Consider the following 20,371-nt stretch of genomic DNA (forward strand, 5'->3'; position numbering starts at 1 on the left):
CGAACTTCGAAGGGCAACCATTTGAGAGATTTTAGGACTGGGGATATATGCACATTTCGTTTGGTACCTGTAACCATTCAGCAATGCCCCTAGAGGAGCCAGGGTGTATTTGGGGAGACCACAGAGCGTAGCACCGCCATAGTCTAATCTCGGAAAGACAAGCGCTTGGACCACATGCCTAAAATCAAGTTGCGGAAGGAATGGTTTCATATTTCTAAGTGTCCTCATCAGGTGATTAGTTCCCTTACACACTTTGCTGATATGATTCTTCATGTTCAGGAGCTTGTCCAGGGTGATTCAGAGAGATTTGGCTGAGTCTATAATGTGGGGGGGTGCAGTTGAAAGCTGTGAGGTGATTTAGCCAAAGGTTTGGCTTAGGGATGTGGGACGGAGGCGAGATGAGAAGGAATTCAGTTTTGGAGGTGTTGAGCAGGAGATGGTGCTCAGTTAACCAATTTGGAGTAGATGTTAGGGTAGAGTTGAGTGAGATTATGTCATCCTGGACAGAGATTTTTGAATAAAGTTGGGTATTGTCCGCATACATATGGAAGAGAATGTTCATGGAATTTAATGAGTTAGCTAGTGGTTCCAGGAAAAGGTTGAAGAGTATGGGAGATAGGGCGGACCCTTGGGGTACCCCCATGAGAACTGGGAAGGGTTGTGAGAGAGAATGGTTCGCCTCGACTCTTTGTGGTCTGTGGTGAAGGAAGGACGAGAACCATTGTAATACCAGACCAGAGAAACCCATCCTGTACTTCAGTATGGATAGGAGGTTCTCGTGATTGACAGTGTCAAATGCGGAGGAAAGATCAAGGAGGATTAGGAGGCATGATTCGTTTTGATCAAGCATTTTTAAAATGTCATCCAGAACATGAGTCAGCGCCGTTTCTGTACTGTGCCCCTTCCGAAAACCAGATTGATGCTGGTCAAGGAGTTGGAAATTGGAGTTGGGATTGTACTCATTTTTCTAGTATCTTGGCTAAGGTGGGAATGTTGGAGATAGGGTGAAAGTTATTGAGGTCGGCTCTATCTGCATTAGTTTTTTTTAGTATAGGTGAAACCTGAGCTGCGTTTAAGCAGTCTGGGATTGTGCCTTGTGACAGTGAAGCATTTACAATCCTTGTCCAGGTGGGGATGAGGGCATTCTTGATTTCTTTGAAGATGGCCGGGGGCAGGGGGTCGTTGAAGTAATTAGATGGGTTGATATTTTGGAGACTTTTGTTGATGTCTTGTTCACTGAATGGGGTAAAGGTGTCCCATGATGCATTGTTGTTGGTGTTCATGCTGATAGGTTTGCAGTTTTCTACAAGATCAGAGTGTGGTGCACCCGGAGGACGGCAGTATAACCTCTTCTTAGAGGAGAGATCAATGGAGATGAGTCTTGATTTCTCAGAGAAGAAGACAGCCAGTTTGTCACAAGAGTGTGGGCTGCCTCCAGAAGCCGAGTTATTTGGAGCTACCACGGTTTGCTGCCAATTCGAAAAGCTTCTTTGGGCGGTTTGCAGCTTGATCCAGTTGGCGTCTGAAATATTCTGCCTTAGTGGTTTTGACTTGTTTGTTGTAGAAGCTCCTAACATCTCTCATCTTTTAGTTGTTCCGCGGAAGGTTTGGATCTCCAGGCGCATTCAGCAGCCCTAAGGTTGCGGCGTTCCGTATTTAAGTTGCCGTTGTACCACGGTTTGGATATTTTTGAGGAGGCATTTTTTTGTTGGAGTGGTGCAATGTCATCCATAATGTTGGAGATAGTAGAGTTGTAGGAATCGGTGAGTAACTGTTACTCGACCAGGTCAGCTTGGGAGGAGAGGGCAGATTTACAGTGGATCTTTTGTCAACTGTATAATTCCTCAATGTTTATAGACACTGCAAAATACGTGGCTTTTTAACCAATAACGGACCCTTTATCATGACAATTATCATTTATAAATGGTTTTATTAGCGCCAAGACGCCTGAGGGTAAATGCTGCGCTTTACAAATACCAAAAATAAATAAATAAATAAATACACCACTGTCCGCAGCACTTTTCCATTCTTTCTCATAGAAACATACCCAATACCAGTCAAAGGTAAGGTCAATGCAATAGTGCCTAGTAAACGGTGAAAGTGGTCAAATCTTATGCTTGGTATTTTTAACATATGGGTTGAACATTTGTTGTACAAATATTTATCTAATCGTAAGAACAAGTCAATTGTGTCAACTGTAGCCTCTGATACGCACACTATGGGAAATAGCTGTGTGTGCTACTTGCTATTGAATTATGTCCACTTCCTCCAAGGTACCCAATTAAGAAATCCAAATCGTGGTATGACCATACTTTACTTACAAGGAAAATACCTTGCCTAAACAATTCAGCATCTTTCAGAGAACACTAGAGGTCACAGATTTAAAGACGCATCTAAAGAACTAGAGAAGAATTATAAAAATATATCTGGGCAGCTAAGACTCAATACAAGGTACATAAATTCTCAGAACACCAGGCGGCCATCTCCCAAAGAAAAGGCAAAATATTATTGAAAATAGTAAGCACTACTGGCGATAATATTTATGCCACAATATAGTAGGTATTCATGTGCAAACCTGGAATATTTATCTTGCAAGACATTTCAAGAAACATCCTAGGGATCCTATCAAGCCCTGAAGAAAGCTTTTACCATGCTGCTCTTAAGGATAGTCTGGGTACAGACAAACACATTGCCTGGTCCCTGCTTTGTACTCTTTTAAGTACATCCTTTTTCTGGGTCTTAACCCTAATGTACAAAATCATACTATCTAATGGACAAATTCTTACCTCACTGGTTGGGTTCAACAGTCTCATCTATGGGTTAGGACCAATAACATTGTGTTGTTTAGTAGCGATTCTAGACAGCCTATTAAAACGCATTCTTCACTTTATCTTCTGTAGTTTTAGAAAAAAAATACGCAGCCGCTAGTTTGCTTAATTAGCAATGCTGGGGTATAAATAAAGTAATGCCAAATAAAAATGGTAAATTAAATTAATGGTTTATAGAATATGCTGCAGCATTTGATAGCGTCAACTTACCAAGTTATGGCACAAACTGGATAGATGGGGAATCAATTGTTCATTGTTTAGCGGCTCCTTGTTAAGCTTCAAACAGTCATGAATACATATGTGAGTGGGAGATAATCAACATACTGCACTGGCAAACAGCCATAAAATTCCCGGCCATTCCAGTTTGTACCATAACTTGGCAAGTTTACACCATCAAATGCTGCAGGATATTCTATAAACCATGCATTTCATTAATTCCATATTTGACCTGTATTGTAGTGATGTTTACTAATCAAATGAAAAAATGTTATTAAGCATTAGGAATCTAGTAAAGAATTTTAATATTCATACTGTTATAAAAATCATAAAATGTCTTGCTAGTTCTGCTAGTATCAAAGCAAATTGAGGACTATGCATTCAATGCCAAAGAGGCATTGCTTAACAGCACTATGCAGTGCTTCTCCTATGCCACGTGAGACTGTGCAGACACTGCTATATCAATTTTCAGTTGCAGGTCTACATGAATGTAGATGATGTGGTTTTCTTTGGCTGATCGCTACACTAGGATACGCTCATTTTGGTATGTACATTTATGTTATAGCACACACATCATCAAGGTAGATACGCCAAGTGTCTCCATTTAACACCACTTAAGAGAGATCACAAGGGCAGACATCACGTTCTTCTGCCAAATCAAATTTCACATGGGACGATCACCTTCATATCAGACCCCAAAATCCAAATCAATGGCACTTTCTCCAGACGCACACACCCTGTAGGCTCCAAAGGGAGCAGTGGTTCTCTCTGATCCAAAAAGGATTAATCCAGGCAAGCTACTACAAAGGGCATTATAAGATAGGGGTGTTCCTCAACCACACATACCATCCAGAAATCGGAATTGTTTATGTCAAATTTAGGTGGAAATTCTAATTTCAAAGCAGGTCATTATTTAGTTACATATTTCTTAGGCGTTGACGATCACCAAAAGGTATATTCTTGCTGAACTTTTAGGTCAGGAAAGAAACAAAATATCAGTGGCAGCGAGCCTGCCCCCTAGCAAAGGAAACAGACATCTTTTCAAGGCTCCTCTGAAGTTTGAAAGCTTCGTAATACCTTATCTTGGCTGACAGCGCATTCCAGTGTTTCGCAGCAGCTACATAAAAACAATGGTCTTTTGTATATATATACTTAGGGATTATGACGTAAAACATCTAAGAAAACCGTAGTGAGTGTTTAGATTAGTAGAAACGGAAGAGTGGAGTCAGAGCAGAGGCACAAACACAGCCTTATGAATGAGGCAAAGAGATTAAGGAGATTAAAGGAGAGCCCGTTGTTCACAGGTAGCAGTGAAGCAAGCCAAGCACAAAAGCAATGACGTTTCGAGGGTGTGCTTACTCACACAGTGATTTCTGTATCGTGACACTCTTTCCCTCTGCCCCTGGATGCCTGCAGAAGCCATCGAAGTAGAATGGTGTCTTTTGGCACTTGAAAGTGATAGAGGCGGACATTTCCATACCAGCTGTAAAAGGACAGATGCTGAGCACTCTGTGAGACAAATTCTGAGCTGTAGATGAGGTCTGCAACAAAAGACAAGAAGAAGCAGCAAATGAGTGGGAGCAGAATGCAAATGGGAGCCTCGTGGAATGGAATAAGAACAACATGCAAAGGACATAGTTCAGCCACAACCACAAAGGTTGACATTTAATTGTAATAAAGAGCATTTAGTCTGAAGCATTTCAATCATTAATATTTCAAGGCTCGAATTTTGGATCACACTGATTGTACTGAGTGTCCTAAAACAGCAGATCTGAATTCATTTAGCAGATTGAAATGATCTACACATTTTTTATTTATTTTTAGAGTTTTCAATAGCGCAAACGAGACCCAGAGTAGGGTATCAGAGGGCTTACCTAAACAAAGCAGAGTAAGTATAAAACATTTTGCAAAAGCAGAGCAAAGAAAGTATGAAAAATACTTTTAACAAGGTTTGGCAGGTAGCAGAAGCAATAATAGTGATGATTTGTTCGGGGTAGTAGGAACAAGTTTGGGTACGAGTAAGTCATAGGGGCGAGGGTGTCATTAAGGGGAGTGTAGAAACCAGTTTGAAGTAGTAAACTGTTTCAGTGCCTTGCAAGTCAGTGAAAATAGCTTGTGTGAAAGTAGGGCCCCATACAGTGAGGCATGTGCGGCATTAAGGGAGGAATTTACTCATCAGGAATGATGTTGCTTCCCTTTTGAATAGTGGTGTAGAAGAGATATTTCTGATGCAAGAAGGTAGCGAGTTCCATATTCTTAGGGCCGCTCTGGAGAATGCTCTGTCAGAAGTTATCTTCTTGCTGAAGCGAGAGGGTTTCAGGATAAGATTTTCGGAGTTCTTAGAGTGTCTGTTACCTCCAGATAAAGTACGTTTCTCCGATAGGTACTGGGGGGTATTGTGGTGTAGAGCTTTAGGAGTGATGCAGGCCATCTTTAGGTGGATTCTAGCTTCGTAGGGTAGCCAGTTGGGCGCCTTCAGGTGTTTGGGATAGGTGGTAAAATTTCCTAGATCCTGTAAGGATTCTTGCTGCTGCGTTGGGATAGCTTTTTTTGTAGGGGCTTTTGAGATTTTGGGAAGCCACGAGAGGGTAGTACATCCATACTCCGACCTCGAGATGACTAAAGCCTGAACCCCAGTTTTGAGGTCAGGGTTCTCGATGAATGGTGTCATTTTTCTAAGATAGCCGAGGTGAAAGCAGGCATTTTTTAGCCAACAGGTTGATGTGTGTTTGCATGTTAAGGTTCTTATCCAGGGTAACTCCAAGCCATTTGGTGGAGTCCACCAGAATCGGCGTGCAATTTAGAGCTATCATCATCTTGGTCCATTCCATTTCTTTATCCTCAGAGTTTTTAGGAGGGAAGATTAAGAGAAATTCAGTTTTTTGCGAGTTTAGCTTGAGGAAATTGGTCGTTAGCCAGTGGACGGCCTTTGAGAACTTGATTCATCATCATTTTCTCTTCGATAGAAGTGATCTTGATGTAAAGTTGAGTGTTGTCGGCGTACATGTTGTAGGAGATATTCGCCTGCTGTAGTAGTTCGGTTAATGGTTCGATAAAAAGGTTGAAAAGCGTGGGGGATAGGGTGGAGCCTTGTGGTACTCCTAATAGGTAGGGTGAGGAGGGAGAGAGATTTTTATTCACCATGAATGATTGCGTTCTGTTTTCCAGAAAGGATTTGAACCACTGAAGGACTGTGCTGGGTAAACCCATCCTGTTTTCCAGTCTTCTTAGAATTTTATCGTGAATGACTGTCGAAGGCTGAAGAGAGGTCGAGTGGGACTAGTAGGCAGGTTTCGTTATGGTCAAGAGCGAGGAGCGTGTGGTCTACTATATGCAGAATCGCTGTTTCTGTGCTATGTCCAGGTCTGAAACCCGATTGGCAGTCGTTCAGTAGTTTGGAATCCGTGATGTGTTGGTTCAGTTGTTGCTGAATATATTTTTCCCGGACCTTGGCTAGCATGGGAATGTTGGTTATAGGTCGGAAGTTATTAGGGTCAAAAGGAGTCTGCTGTCTGATTTTTTATGCTAGGGGTGACAACCAATTTTTAGGCAATCCAGGATGTGACCTTGTGCTAATGAGGCATTGATGATTTTGGTCCAGAGAGGGGAGATGATATGGTAGATGTGGGGTAGGCAGTTTGAGGGTGACAGGGTCACTGAAGTGGTTATTGGGTTTGATAGTTGCTAAGGTTTTGGTGAGGTCACTAAGATCGTAAAGTTTGAAGGTAGACCAATGAGAGTTATTTTTGGTCAAAGGTAGATCAAGTTGTTTAGGATTTTCAGCTAAATGTTGTAACCACTTTAGGAGACCAGCACTCCAGTAACATAATCAGCATCAGAGGGCAGTACACCAGAATAAGTCAACAGCCCAAAGCACATCATGTGTTGACGGCATTTTAACCGCCCAATTGTAACGTATGTGTTTGAATGACACAAAAGGATGACATTTTAAATAAAGCCATCTGGACACTCCACGATGCAGTTGCACTCTACCTGTAGGTAGGCTCTAATCCAGGTGTCTCCAACAACTGTGGTCGCTGCAGGTAAGAGCGGAGGGGCCGGCTGGGGTGGGGGGGTGGATTTCGAGAGACGATCACAAGGTAAAATGAATTATTTTATTTTCCCTTGTGGTCGTCTCTCGAAATCCCCTCAGCCCACCCCCAACGCTGCACCGCTCTTCCCTGCTATGGCTGGTCTCCAACCTCTTCTGCAGTAAGAGCTACATATGTTCAATTACAATTATCCTGAGCTAGTAATACTAATAGGGTTTCAATACTGACCACATCATAAAGCTTTCATTAGGGTCCACTTTATGCAAGATTACCAAGAGTGATCACATCGGTTCTTAAGGAACGGTTCCCAGCAATAATGTAAAAAATGCTTTGTCAATGTGAAATATCGTTACATGGGTTATACATAACAGCCATAACTGCAATGCCCTGGCACCAAGTAATAAGTCTCCCAAACATCAGCTCATGAGTTCTGAAAATACACACATTTCAATTTTGGCATACATTTGAATTCAGCTAAGCAAAAGATTCAAATGTATTAAGCTGGGCTGCACACAGGAGAGCAACTTATGGGTTCTCTGGCAAACTGCCAGTTGCTCACGAGCTACTTGTTGGAGAACCCTGATCTGATCATCACAAAGTGCAAAAGCTCAAGCAAATGCAATGTATGGATCAGAAATAAGGGGTTACAAAACAGTCAAAGTTGACGTACAACGAGAATCTCTTTTTGAAAGCATTGATTAAACTTCCATATTAAGAAGCAATTTGACATATTGGTCTTCAAAGGCCTCAAGGGCTTGCCCTGGTTTAAGCATATTCATACATCTTTGCCTTCACTGGGAAATTCAACTCTTTGGAGTAGCCAGTCTTTCTTTAAATCCAACTCTCCGCTACTTTGGTGAAAAGTTTTTGGTTTTAGTTTCTTAAGTAGTACATTTAACAATATTCGTTTAGGTCATTTGACTAAGAAATTCTTAAAACATAAAAATATAATGAAATGTTTTTCGTACTTAAATGATGGACAGATTGCCAAGTCCAAGTATCTTAAATGTAGGGCCAGTATTTTACAACTGAATATTAAAAGTGTAAATGGCATTTACCTACGATGTCTCAAGATACAACGGACTCCAGGAAAAAAAAAAAGCTTTATTTTGTATTTTTCGCCATATTCTCATTGAGAAGAGTTAAAAGTGGTTAATACCGGGGGCGTGGCTAAGATGGCGGCGGAGTAGGACGCGTTTCTCTGTCCCTCCGGCGCCGACTGTCATTAGCATTGGATATCTACCCTCCTGGTGCCCATCCACGCTGGAAAGTGAGAGTTGGGGTCCCCGTTGACTCCCCTACCTCAGTGGAGGGCGTATTTCGGCGATTGACAGTGGTGATCGGTGCTGCTTCGGGTCGGCCTGTCCCGGCCTAGCTGCGGCCCAGCGAGTTCCCAGACGAGACGTTGACGGTGGGAGACCCTAGTGCTGCGGCCCCTTGGACCGCGCTGTGGAGAGGGGATAACCCCCCTGCCGAGGCGGAGAGGCGTGTGAGCTGCGGTCCCCGTCCTGCGGAGAAGTCCGAGCCGCGAAGTTCAAGCTTCTGCTGCAGCCCATGCCTACTGGGGCCGGAGATGGGTGCGGCTTCTCCGCGGGTGCTGCCGGAGTCCCCCTCACGCTGAGAGTGAGCAGGCGGGCCTCCCTGGCGTTCGGGGGTTGGTCTGCGGCCGCGGCTGAGTGAGGCTGCAGGGTCCGGTGCCCGCGTGGGCTGAGCAGCGGTACGAAGGAGCGGAGAAGGCCCAGGCACAGTGCAGCAAGGTGAGAGGGGACTTTGGACCTTTGGCCGCGGGATTCGGTCCGCATACCGGCAGACGGCGTGCTCCTGTGCTGCCGGGGAGACAAGGGCCCAGTGCGGAGAGTGTGTGGACGGGGGCTGTGCACCTACCGGGGCCCCCGAGCCCTGCAGTTCCGGCCAGGGGGGCCTGGTCGTGCGCCCGATTCACGGCCTAGAGGCTGGAGGACTACCGGTGCCTGTGGGGGCGGTCGGGGACGAGGGCTGCTAGCAGTGAGACGAGTGTGGATGTCCCCCCCCACCCCCCCGAGGTACTGACAGCTGTTTTGCGGGAGGGGCAGGTCTGCTTTCGGCCCGCGCATCGGTAGGGAAGACCCCTCTCTTCTGCTGCTTCGGGTGGCGGTCACTCCTGGGCTCGGGCCTGGATGAGGCCTGGTGGATTAGTGGCTGACTTGCCCCCGGGGCTATAGATCGGTCCGCTTGTCGGCAGAGTGAGGAACGGTGCTGTGCTGGTGGGAGCTGACGGCGTACCTGGCGCCGTGCTGATTTGCGCAGTGGTGGTGGATTGTAGCAGCAAAGGTCACCCCCGCCCCCGTCTGACGGAGTCTGGGAGAGAGAGTGGGGCCTACATCTGGAGAGAACCTTGCGGCAGTGTGATTCTTGACCCTTGCGAGTGGGCTGCGATCTCTGAGCTTTGTGCTGCTTGGCACAGGGGGCCCACTCTTGGTTTGTGCATGAGCGATCGGGGGGCCTTTGAATCTGGCCTTCCAGTGAGGCTCCTTTACCCCTGACCAATGGTCGCTGTTGCCTGAGGAGGCAGCTGGGCCTCTTGGGTGTCGAGCGAGTGGTGATTCTGCTCCCCCCCGAAGGGGAGAGAGGCCTTGGAGGTACTTTGCGGTTCTGGACTCGCGTCTGGGCCGGAGCCTGGGGGCGAGGGGAGAACCTTGTGTATACGAGCTGGAGCCGCGCTGCGACCAAGCTGTATTTGTCCCGGGGATTCTGGGGAAGTCTGCTGCCACTCCCATAGGGAGGCTCCTCCATAGCCGGCCCCGACGACCGGGGCAATATGGCGACGAGCAGGAATAGGAAGGACAAACCGCGGGAAAGACGCCCCTTCAACCCCCGGGGGACCCACCACATCCAAGGCTGCTGAGAGATCGGCGCGACCTGGAGACGATGACGCACCGGCCACCAAGGCCTTCATGATGGAACTGTTCGCCGCCATCAAAGAAGATATCTCTGAGCTCCGCTCCCAGCTGCCCTCAGATCTCCGGGAGGTGTGGCGCGACGTCAACGGGATCAGTGAGAGAGTGGCCTCTCTAGAAGAACACGACGTGGACACAGTGGGCGACATCCATCGTCTCCAGCAAGATGTGCTTAAGCTCACTGAACAAAACCTGGACCTCCAGGCCCATGCTGAGGACCTGGAGAACAGATCCAGCAGAAATAACATTCGCATCAGGGTGGTGCCTTGGAAAGGTGAGGGATCCGATCTGCGGGAATACGTGGAGGCCCTTTTCAGACAAGTGCTGAACGAAGACGACCTCCTGGACATTAAAATGGACAGAGTACACCGGTTGGGCCTCCGGAGAGGTCAGAAAGCTCCACCTCCAGACATCCTGGTATGCGTACACGATTTCCAGCTGAAAGAGCGTATCCTGCGGAAGGCTCGCACTCTCAATCCCCTCCAATTCAGAGAACACCATCCCCTACTCTTCCAGGACTTGGCGGCATCCACTTTGCTCAAACATAGGGAATTCAAAACCGTGACTACATACCTAAAGGAGCAGAATATTCCCTATTCCTGGGGCCACCCCTTCAGGTTGATTTTCAGATTCAACGGGAAGCTGGTCCAGGCGCGCTCTCTTACGTTGACCATGGACCTTCTGGGCCTGACGGATCCCACTGCCCCGCCGGGTGAGACGGCTTCCCCTGACAGAGAGCATAAGCAACCGATGGGATGGCCACGCATCGGCAAGCCGGTGAGTGCGGCGAAACCTGATGTCTCCGCGAGTCGTCTTGAACGAGGAGCGGCGGTCGCTTCTGTGGCCCTGGTGACAGAGGCGTCTGGGGACCCCTGAGGGACATACTCAGCCACGGCACTTCTGGGCCTTCGAGATGACCCGGAGGGAGCGATCCTTGAGAGTTACTGGTATTCTACACGTGTCCTCGACGAGTGTTGGACTCTGTACTAGAGCCCGTCGGATGGACGAACTGGAACCACGTTCCCCAGACACTGGGTCATACTGTTTCTGTTGCCATTTCTTTCTTCATGTTGGTTTCGGGGTTCTCTTGGTTGGGGGTGGGGGGGGGTCCTGGGAGGGCCGGGGGTGGGGGAGGTCATGGTGGAGGGGGAGATCATGGTGGCGGCTTTCTACTGTAGGGATTTTAGTTTGTTTTGGCTCTGAGGTGCCTGACTGTTGCTGTGTACCTTTCTCTGGGACAGCTGGGCCTAGCAGCCGCGTCTCCTTCATAGCCCCTGCTTTGCGCAGCGTTATCCCACTACCATCATGGCTCCTGTCACGTTAGCCACCTGGAATGTTAAAGGCCTCAACTCCCCGCAGAAACGCCTCAAGGTCTGGAAATATATTGTAGATCACCACTTAGATGTCGTCGCTCTGCAGGAAACTCACTTGGCCCGGGTGGATGAACTTTGCCTTAAGCATAAGCTCTATGCACTCATTTATCGCGCCTCGGCATCCGCCAAACACCAAGGAGTGGCGTTGCTCTTTCGCGCGGCGCTTCAATTTCAGCCTCTCGGGGTCCAGGGTGATCGGGAAGGCCGCTGGGTCATGGTCAAGGGCATTTTGAAGGGAAGGGTTTGTACTTTTGTGACTCTTTATGCTCCCAATGTTGGCCAAACTCCCTTTTTTGCCAGCCTCTTAGACAACATCACGGACTTTGTAGAGGGCCCCCCTCATTCTATTGGGCGACTTCAACCTCATATGGCAGGAGGGGCTGGACAGCACGCACTGCCAGAGATCAGATGCGGGGATATTCACGGGGGAGACACACGACGATTTCTGGACATGGGGCTTTTGGATACCTGGCGGGCTCTATACCCACACGCCCGATACTTTACATTCTTCTTACACGTGCACAGGTCTTATTCCCGCCTCGACTACATCTTTATCAATCAGTCTCTGCGAGGCGCCCTCCAGGATGCTAAGATCTTCCCCCTTGTGGTCTCCGATCATAGTCTCTATTCGATTTGCCTGCGGTGGCAGGGGCCTCGGCCTTCCGCCCCCAGGTGGTACTTCCCGCCCTCCCTTGTCCGCGACAAGAAGTCCTGTATCAAGCTCCGCACTGCCATCTCAGACTTCTTTGAGTCTAATCCGGCGGAGGACATCTCCGAATGCACTAACTGGGATACCTCGAAAGTAGTGATTCGGGGCGAGTGCATTGCCCTCAACTCCGCGCTCAACAAACGTCGCGCTCAGGAACGCGAGGCTCTGGAGGTTGAACTAGCCTTAGTGGAACTCTCCCATAAAACAGATCCTACGTGTCGGAGGCTACGTCAGCTCACTGCTCTCCGCGGCAAGCTGCGGGCAATCTACTCCAATAGAGCAGAGCAAACCCTCCTTAAGGTTCGCCAGCTGTCGTACTCACAGGGCAACAAGGTGGGTAGGCACCTGGCGCGCCAGCTGAGGGACAAAAGGGAAAGGGAGTACATCAGCGGGCTTTTCGACTCGTCTGGCCGGATCACCCACGAAGATGAGGGGAAGGCTTCTGTGTTCGGGGACTTCTATGAGAGGCTTTATAAGGGGGACTCCCTGGACGATGTCGCCCAACAGTCATTCCTTGACTCCCTGTCGCTCCCGCAGGTCTCCGCCGACTGGAATGCCAGACTTACGGCCCCCATCACCCTGGCCGAGGTTACCTTGGCGATCTCCTCACTGAAAGCCCACAAGGCCCATGGGCCTGACGGCTATACAGCTATCGTCTATAAGACCTTCTCCCCTGAGCTCTCTCCGCGACTAGTCTCCCTTTTCAACGCGATGGCCTCGGAGAGCAGAACAGCCACCAAGATGGCGGAGGCGGTGATCACTGTTATTCCCAAGCCCGAGAAGGACCCACAACACTGCGCCTCTTATAGGCCGATAGCGCTGCTTAACTTGGATGCTAAGCTTTATGCTTCCATCATCGCTGCGAGGCTGAATGATCTCATGCCGCTTCTTATACATCCTGACCAGTCAGGTTTTATTAAAGGGAGGCAGACGCATGACAACACTCGCCGCATTATTCATCTCATCGAAAAGGCTAACAAACTTCGCGTTCCGGCTAGCCTGGTGGGACTTGACGGGGAAAAGGCCTTTGACCGGGTCAACTGGTCATTCATGTTCAAGGCGCTGGCCGCCTTTGGTTTCTCGCCAGAGTTCATTGCCATGATACAGGCCAGCTACCGAGCCCCTGTCTCTAGAGTGGTGGTCAACGGAGTTCGCTCAGGTACCTTCGGGCACTCCCGTGGGACTCGGCAGGGATGCCCCCTGTCCCCACTCCTCTTTGCCCTTAGCATTGAGCCCCTAGCCCACGCCATCAAACAGAATCCGGATATACATGGCATCCCGTTCACTGGTGACACCCACAAGATCACCTTATTTGCCGATGACATTCTTCTCTCCCTGACGGAACCAGAGAGCTCCCTGCCCATCCTCCACACGGCACTCCATCGGTTTGAACTGCTCTCCGGTTTCAAGGTCAATGACGGAAAATCCTTAATTCTCAATGTCTCTCTCCCGGCGGAACAAGCGGCCTGCCTCCGCTCCTCGATAACGTTAGCCTGGGCCTCCAAATCGCTTCAATACTTGGGGGTGTCTCTTACTCCGACAATTCAGGGGCTCAATCGCGCCAATTTTCCCCCTTTACTCGCACGCATTCAGGCGGACCTGCTGAAGTGGAAACCACTCTTCCTATCCTGGCTAGGGTGCATCCATGCCATTAAAATGACGCTTCTGCCTAAACTTCTCTATCTCTTTCAAGCACTGCCCATGAGTCTGGAACCTGAGTTTTTCCAGATACTCAAATCCATGATGCTCAGATTTATATGGCAGGGGGGGCGCGCCCGTTTCTCCTTTTCTCATCTGTGTCGTCCGCGTTCGGACGGGGGTGTGGGCTTGCCAGATATCCAATTGTACTACAAGGCAGCCCAATTGCGAGTACTGGTCTAATGGTCTCAGCGAGACTCTGAGAAACACTGGCTCCACATGGATCGCAGCGTGACGGGTCGGACTATCTGGGACTTGGCCTGGCGCTCTCGCAGAGATACACCCCTGAACTCGTATCTAAGCACACCCACACACTCCACGCTTAAAGTCTGGGACACACTGACAGGGGACGATAGGTGGACCACCTTTCCCTTGCCTTACTTCCCGATACACCATACATCCGCTTTTCCCCCTGCTCTTCATGATGGGCCCTTTGACTCTTGGAAACGGGGAGGTTGTTTGGCATTGATTCACCTATTTCGGGATGGCGACCCCCTCTCTTTCGAGGACTGTCGAGCAGAGTTCCACTTACCCGAGACTGAACGCTATCATTACACCCAACTCATGCCCTGGGCACTCCACCCCACCCCACTATACAGGAGGCGGCTGCACGCCCTTTGACTAAATTTGAACGCTTCTTGCCCAAATCCCCTTCCATGAAAGGCGTGATCTCCTTTATCTACTCCCTATTGCTCCGTACCGTCCTCTCCCCGAGACCCCGATATATGGATATGTGGGAGGGTCTATTGCAACGCCCCATTACCGAAGATGAGTGGTCCCACCTGTGGACCGAGACTAACCGTTTTAATCACTCTATTGCGCTCAAAGAGGCTCATCTCAAGACCATGATGGATTGGTACCTTTACCCCTCCAAACTCAAGCGCATTTTCCTTGGCACCTCTGACAGATGCTGGAGGGGATGCGGTCAATTAGGAGATTTCCATAACATTTGGTGGGACTGCCCCTCCATTAGATCATATTGGGAGGAGATCTTGGCGCAGATTAAGGAAATGTTAGGCTACCCTATCCCGACTGACATGGCGGGGGTTCTTTTGGGATTGCGCGACCTGTCTCTCCTACACCAGACCAAGGCGGACAAAGTGATCTTGTGGCTCTGCATAGGGGCAGCCAAGCAAACCTTGGCGGCGGCCTGGAAAAGGAAGGAAGCCCCAGCTCTCTCTCTCTGGCATGCTCGCCTTTGGCAACTCCTGAGCCTGGAGAGGATGGCGGACATCTTCAGAGATGACTTCAAAAACTTTGAATTTCGGTGGGGCCTGCCGGTCTAATTCCTTTCCTGGGGTCTTCCGTCTGCGGTGTGCACTTCCTCTGTCAGAGCATTACATCTCTTCCAGGTTTGAGCAGCTCACTAACGCAGTCTCAGTGTCTCACCGTGGCCCCAACCTCCTAATTTCTTTCTCTTAATTGTTAGCATGTGTTTAGTTTTGGCCGCCACCATGAGGGGTGGGGGGGGGGGGAGTGAGGGGGGGTGGATGGGGGGGTTGTTTGCTTATTCCTATGCATATCCTGCCTCCTGTTGAGGCCACTTGACGCCTGCCAGCTCTTCTACGCCTTCTTCAGTGGCGTTGGGGGAGTCACCATGTGGACTTACCAGGCGGTTGGACGCGACAACCCTATCTACTTCTGCTCTTCGTATGGGGGGTTCCCCCTGGTTTAATTAGCCTGCTTGCTATTCGGGGGACTGGGGACTCTCACGTCTCAATGTCTGATACATGCCTCCCTTGATTGCCTAATTGCTTTTTCGCGTCCGCTGATTTGCTTACTCCCCTGCGTGGATTTGCTGGCACTTGACATGGTTTTCCCTGCATTGTTTCCGTATGTAAACTTCAATAAAGATATTTTTGACCAAAAAAAAGTGGTTAATACCAATTTTAAAAAATACTGTGACTTTGGTTTTCTACTTGCACATAGTAAATGTAAAACTGATACATCATCCACGGTTCAGTCGCTTTCTTTGTCTATTGTGTTGGAATGGGGAGTTCAAAATAAGTGTTTACATAGGTCTAGCCGAAATGTTTATTTCACATTAACATAATTTCTGTGACATTACCACGATTATGTCATCATGTCACACTGAGAAATTTCACGGACAAATTTTAACCCAAGATCTGGTTCGGGTATTTTCTGAAAGTAGAATTACATTTCAGGTAGATTTTATTTACCCAAGGGGAAGATTCAGGTAATTTCTGAGCATAAAACTACAAACCTAAACGCGAGCAGCAGTGCCTTCAAAGCAAGCAACTGGAAATCAATTCTAAATTACATTTTCAAGTACAATTTATACCAGAACGGACCATTATGTTAATTTTTTTGAATGAAAGTTGCATTTTGCGTAATTGTGTTGTAATTTCACATAATTACTACGCTACAGAAATTACATGTGTTTCGCACACCCCAAGATAACAGCTGGTTCTGCAAGGGCTTGTTACTGGTTCGTAAAGATATAGTTATCATGAATTGTCATTCAATGCTAAAAATGCTGCATAAACAAAATGTATGGTTTATGGATTATTGTTTGTTTAATGGTGTTGGGACACACACACACACACCCCCCCCACACACACACACACAACCACACACACACAACCACAACCACACGCACACACACAACCACACACTCACAACCACACACACACACGCACACAACCACACACGCACACGCACATAACCACACACACACACGCACATAACCACATAACCACACACACACACGCACACGCACAACCACACATACAACCACACACACACATACACACACACACAACCTCACATACAACCACAACCACACACACAACCACAACCACACACACACACCCACACATACACAACCACACACACACACACAACCACACACAACCACACACTCACACACAACCACACACACACACACAACCACACACTCACACACAACACCACCACACACCACACACACAACCACAACACACACAACCACAACACACACAACCACACGCACAACACGCACACAACCACACAACCACACGCACACAACCACACGCACACAACCACACAACCACACGCACACAACCACACGCACACAACCACACGCACACAACCACACGCACACAACCAGGGGCTTTACATAAACCAACTACAGCCTATCCAACTAAACCCTCTAAAAGGTACCCATTTAATAGCAGGGGAAAATGTTGCTACAAGTAGCAAGATACATTGGGTTGCTCTTGCAGAGAGGGGACCGTATAGTTCAAATCCGACCCCTGTCCCTACTAAGAATAGGCTAGAATGCCCCGTGAATGAAACTAAGGCAGCAAAGGAGTCTAGTGGTAGTACCCAGAGGCCACAGAGGGGCTGTAATGGGGGGGGGGGAGAGGTTTTCCAGGGCCTTCCCTATATAACGAGCCAGGATCGCTGGCAGGTGTTCAGCCCCGTGGTACTACACCAGGCCCTAAAGGGCCTTTAACCTATAACTTAGCGCCCATTGTGAACCAAGTACCTACGAAGGGTATTACCGCCTCAAATATAATATACATGATTAATGTGCCCAAGTATCATGTGTCAACAAATTGTCCAAGAGAAGGGGTAGACTCCCTGACAAACAAGGCCATCTATTGGCTACGGTATGTCAGAGGGTGTCGATCTGTTATTAGAGATGATAAAGTCAGAGTAAGGAGAATAAGCCACCCTGGGGCCATGCATGATGCCATTGAATTAACTTGGTCTACTGACAATTTGGCAGAGAACTTATTCATGCTAGAATTTAGATCGAGCCCCCCATCCCACTCGGGCATACAGTTGAGGAAAATGCTTCCCCTTCCACTCTCACTCACTGTAGCCATGTCTGCAAGGGATACTAGACATGGGTCTGATAGGTCTGGGCTTAACTCCATTGATTGACTATCTAATAGAAGGATGGGTGAAAGGTTTAGAGATCAACAGGAACCTAGAGGTAGCGAGCACAGAACGACTCGTAGTACGGCAGAGGGGGTTGACTATCTGGGTCTGACAGGTTCTACCCTAGCAGAGGCGGAAGTATTTAGTGATGTAGGTGGGACGGGATCTGGTGTCTCTAACACAGGGGTAGTGGAAGGACAGGGTTCCTCAAGTGTACATGACCAAAGGGCACAGCCTCTAGCCCCCCTAGTCCCGTGGTGCCAATCTATCAGAGCGGGGGGTAGAATAGTTTCCTGGAATGTAGCGGGATTGGGCTCCAAGGTGCACTCACCTGAATGGGTATAACTGGATTCGATCTCTGCATTTTCCAGGAGACGTGGGCCTGTGAGCCCTTGCTTCTCTTGGGTTTCCTGAATTTTTTTATACCAGCATGCAAGGGCCCCAAGGGATGGCCGAAAGGGGGGCTAACTATTTGGGCCCGGCAGGTATTCTTTGATAGAGTAGAGGAGCGCCCAACCGGAAACAATGACATCCAGCTGATCAGGATAAGCATGGGGCTGGAGGTTTTCTTAGACATCTACAATATATATGTAAGAGGGACGGATGGAGGGAAATCACAGGTTTTGGCAGCCCTTGACCGCTTGATTGGTGCCCAGCCAAGCGAGAATAATATATTTATTGCTGGGGATCTGAATATGACCTTTGAGCCTCTCTCTGTAGGTCATTGGCACTCTGGGGATGATGTAGACTCCAAGTGGGGGATCCCTAAATTGGATTTAAAACCTGTAAGTAGATGGACAGCATGCATAATTCAGATGAATGGTATATGTAGTGAAAGGGGGCTCAGGGCTTTGAATGGAAGATCAGCGAGCGACGGCCATGGGGCCAACACTTTTGATAATGGTCGCTCGCAAAGCAGGATTGATTATGCCATCTGTAATCTGGCGATCTGGCACCTGATGAGTGATATGAAGGTGGTCAGTAGACAGGAGAGTGACCACAACCCTCTATGTATTGTTCATCTGCTATTGGGGGGGGACGAGAAGGGCAAAACAATGTTGAAAGTAATGTCGAAGAAGCTGTGGTGGAGATCGTTCCTACGAAAGATATGAGGAGGGTCAAGTGGCCCAAAATTGTAACGAATAGCGAGGTGCTAAAAAGTATTAGCAGAAATCTAGACAGTACTATGGCGGCTATGGACGCCATAATGAGCATGGAATCTGGGAGTGAAATTGATTTGGACAAAATCACTAATTTGCATTGTGAATTTTTTGATATTATCAAGGGTCATTTCTACAAGAGAGCCCCACACCCCACAGGCAAGAACCATCGTCCACCAAAAATGGGGTGGTATAATGCGGTCTGCAAGACGGCTAGAACTTATCTGGGAACGGCGATTAAAAAGAGAGACCCTATAGCCGTCAGGGAAGCAAGACGAAACTACAAGGCCAGTCTAATCACGGCCAAGAAGCAATGGGACGAACAGCACTGGCAAGACCTTAAAGCTATTATAGATGGGAGGAGGAGCACTCGAGCTTTTTCTCAAAAGTTATTGTGAATTTAAACTAATTTTTCAAATTATGATTTTTAAACTACCAGCGTGCTGCCGTGGTGGCACGTTTGTCCTGTTACGCGCCTAAACTGAATAACCTATCTTAAGAGTCTGAGACCCTTAACCTCAGCGCACTTTAGCTGTGCGCGGTTGTCTCTACGACACTCCGCATAAATTCTTAACACATTCAAAACTAGACTTTATCTTCTCAAGATTCAAATTTTATCATGTTTGTAAACAAAAATAATTCAAAACATTGTACAAATTTGCTCTAACAAAGTATTATTCATTCAATACATGATTATTCTAAAGTTCACAAGTTTCAAAACAAACATATTTCTTTTGCATAGATGACTTTTTCTCTTGCGCCCAATGCATTTCAAGCTCTTGGAGCTCTTCCTCAGGGGCCTGTAAACTGAATAGTAATTTTGCATTACTGCCAACATTGTTTTATCAACACAGAAAACCAAAACATCATTATGTACAGGGAATTATTTCCAAAAAGCACTCAAGAAGACATGACGGAGTGTTAAGACCACAGATAACCCACACCACTGTGAAGAAAAATTTAATCACCCAAAGTTTCTAAAAAAACCAACTCACTGTTGTCAATGTCACCAAATGGCTCAATCTAAACCAGAAATAAACGCAAAACAAGATGTTTGTACCTCGCAGCTGCTTTACACTCGTTATCCCTAAATAAAACTAGACTTTCACAGTGTTCACCCTTCGCTTACCGCAAAATCTCTCGGAGGCTCAAAGCGGAATGTTCAGCTCAGTGGAGGCTCTTGTGGGTTCTGAAAAAACGGTGAACAGATCTCTCACTACCGGGTTCACAACCCTCCTCACCAGAATTCTTCTGACACGCACTCTGTCTCTCAGCCTCTTACCTCAACTCGGTGTACTGTAGTTTCTAAATCCAACTCTCTATTCCGTTTCTGCTCATTATCTGCCACTCGAAAACTCCGACCAGCTACACTGAACCACCATGGCTCACGCTTCATGTATAGCGTGGCGCTGTGAACAAACACTGAAAAAGGACTCTGACAGAGCTCTGTGCTCACAGAAACTGCGGGCGCCATATTGGAGAGATGAAAAACGGCTTACTCAACAACACTA

The 20,371-nt window shown here is 47.8% G+C and overlaps 1 protein-coding gene across 1 annotated transcript in view; it reads right to left on the minus strand.

The window, feature by feature from the left end:
• Nucleotides 1-20,371, minus strand: part of PGAP6 (post-GPI attachment to proteins 6) — a 500,899-nt gene that overhangs the window by 433,778 nt on the left and 46,750 nt on the right. Inside the window, exon 2 of the mRNA XM_078662901.1 lies at nucleotides 4,408-4,585. Coding sequence (XP_078519027.1) covers nucleotides 4,408-4,585 — 178 coding nt within the window. The remainder of the gene's footprint in view (nucleotides 1-4,407; nucleotides 4,586-20,371) is intronic.

Source organism: Lissotriton helveticus, chromosome 10, assembly GCF_964261635.1.
Source record: "Lissotriton helveticus chromosome 10, aLisHel1.1, whole genome shotgun sequence".
NCBI classification, from domain to species: Eukaryota; Metazoa; Chordata; class Amphibia; order Caudata; family Salamandridae; genus Lissotriton; species Lissotriton helveticus.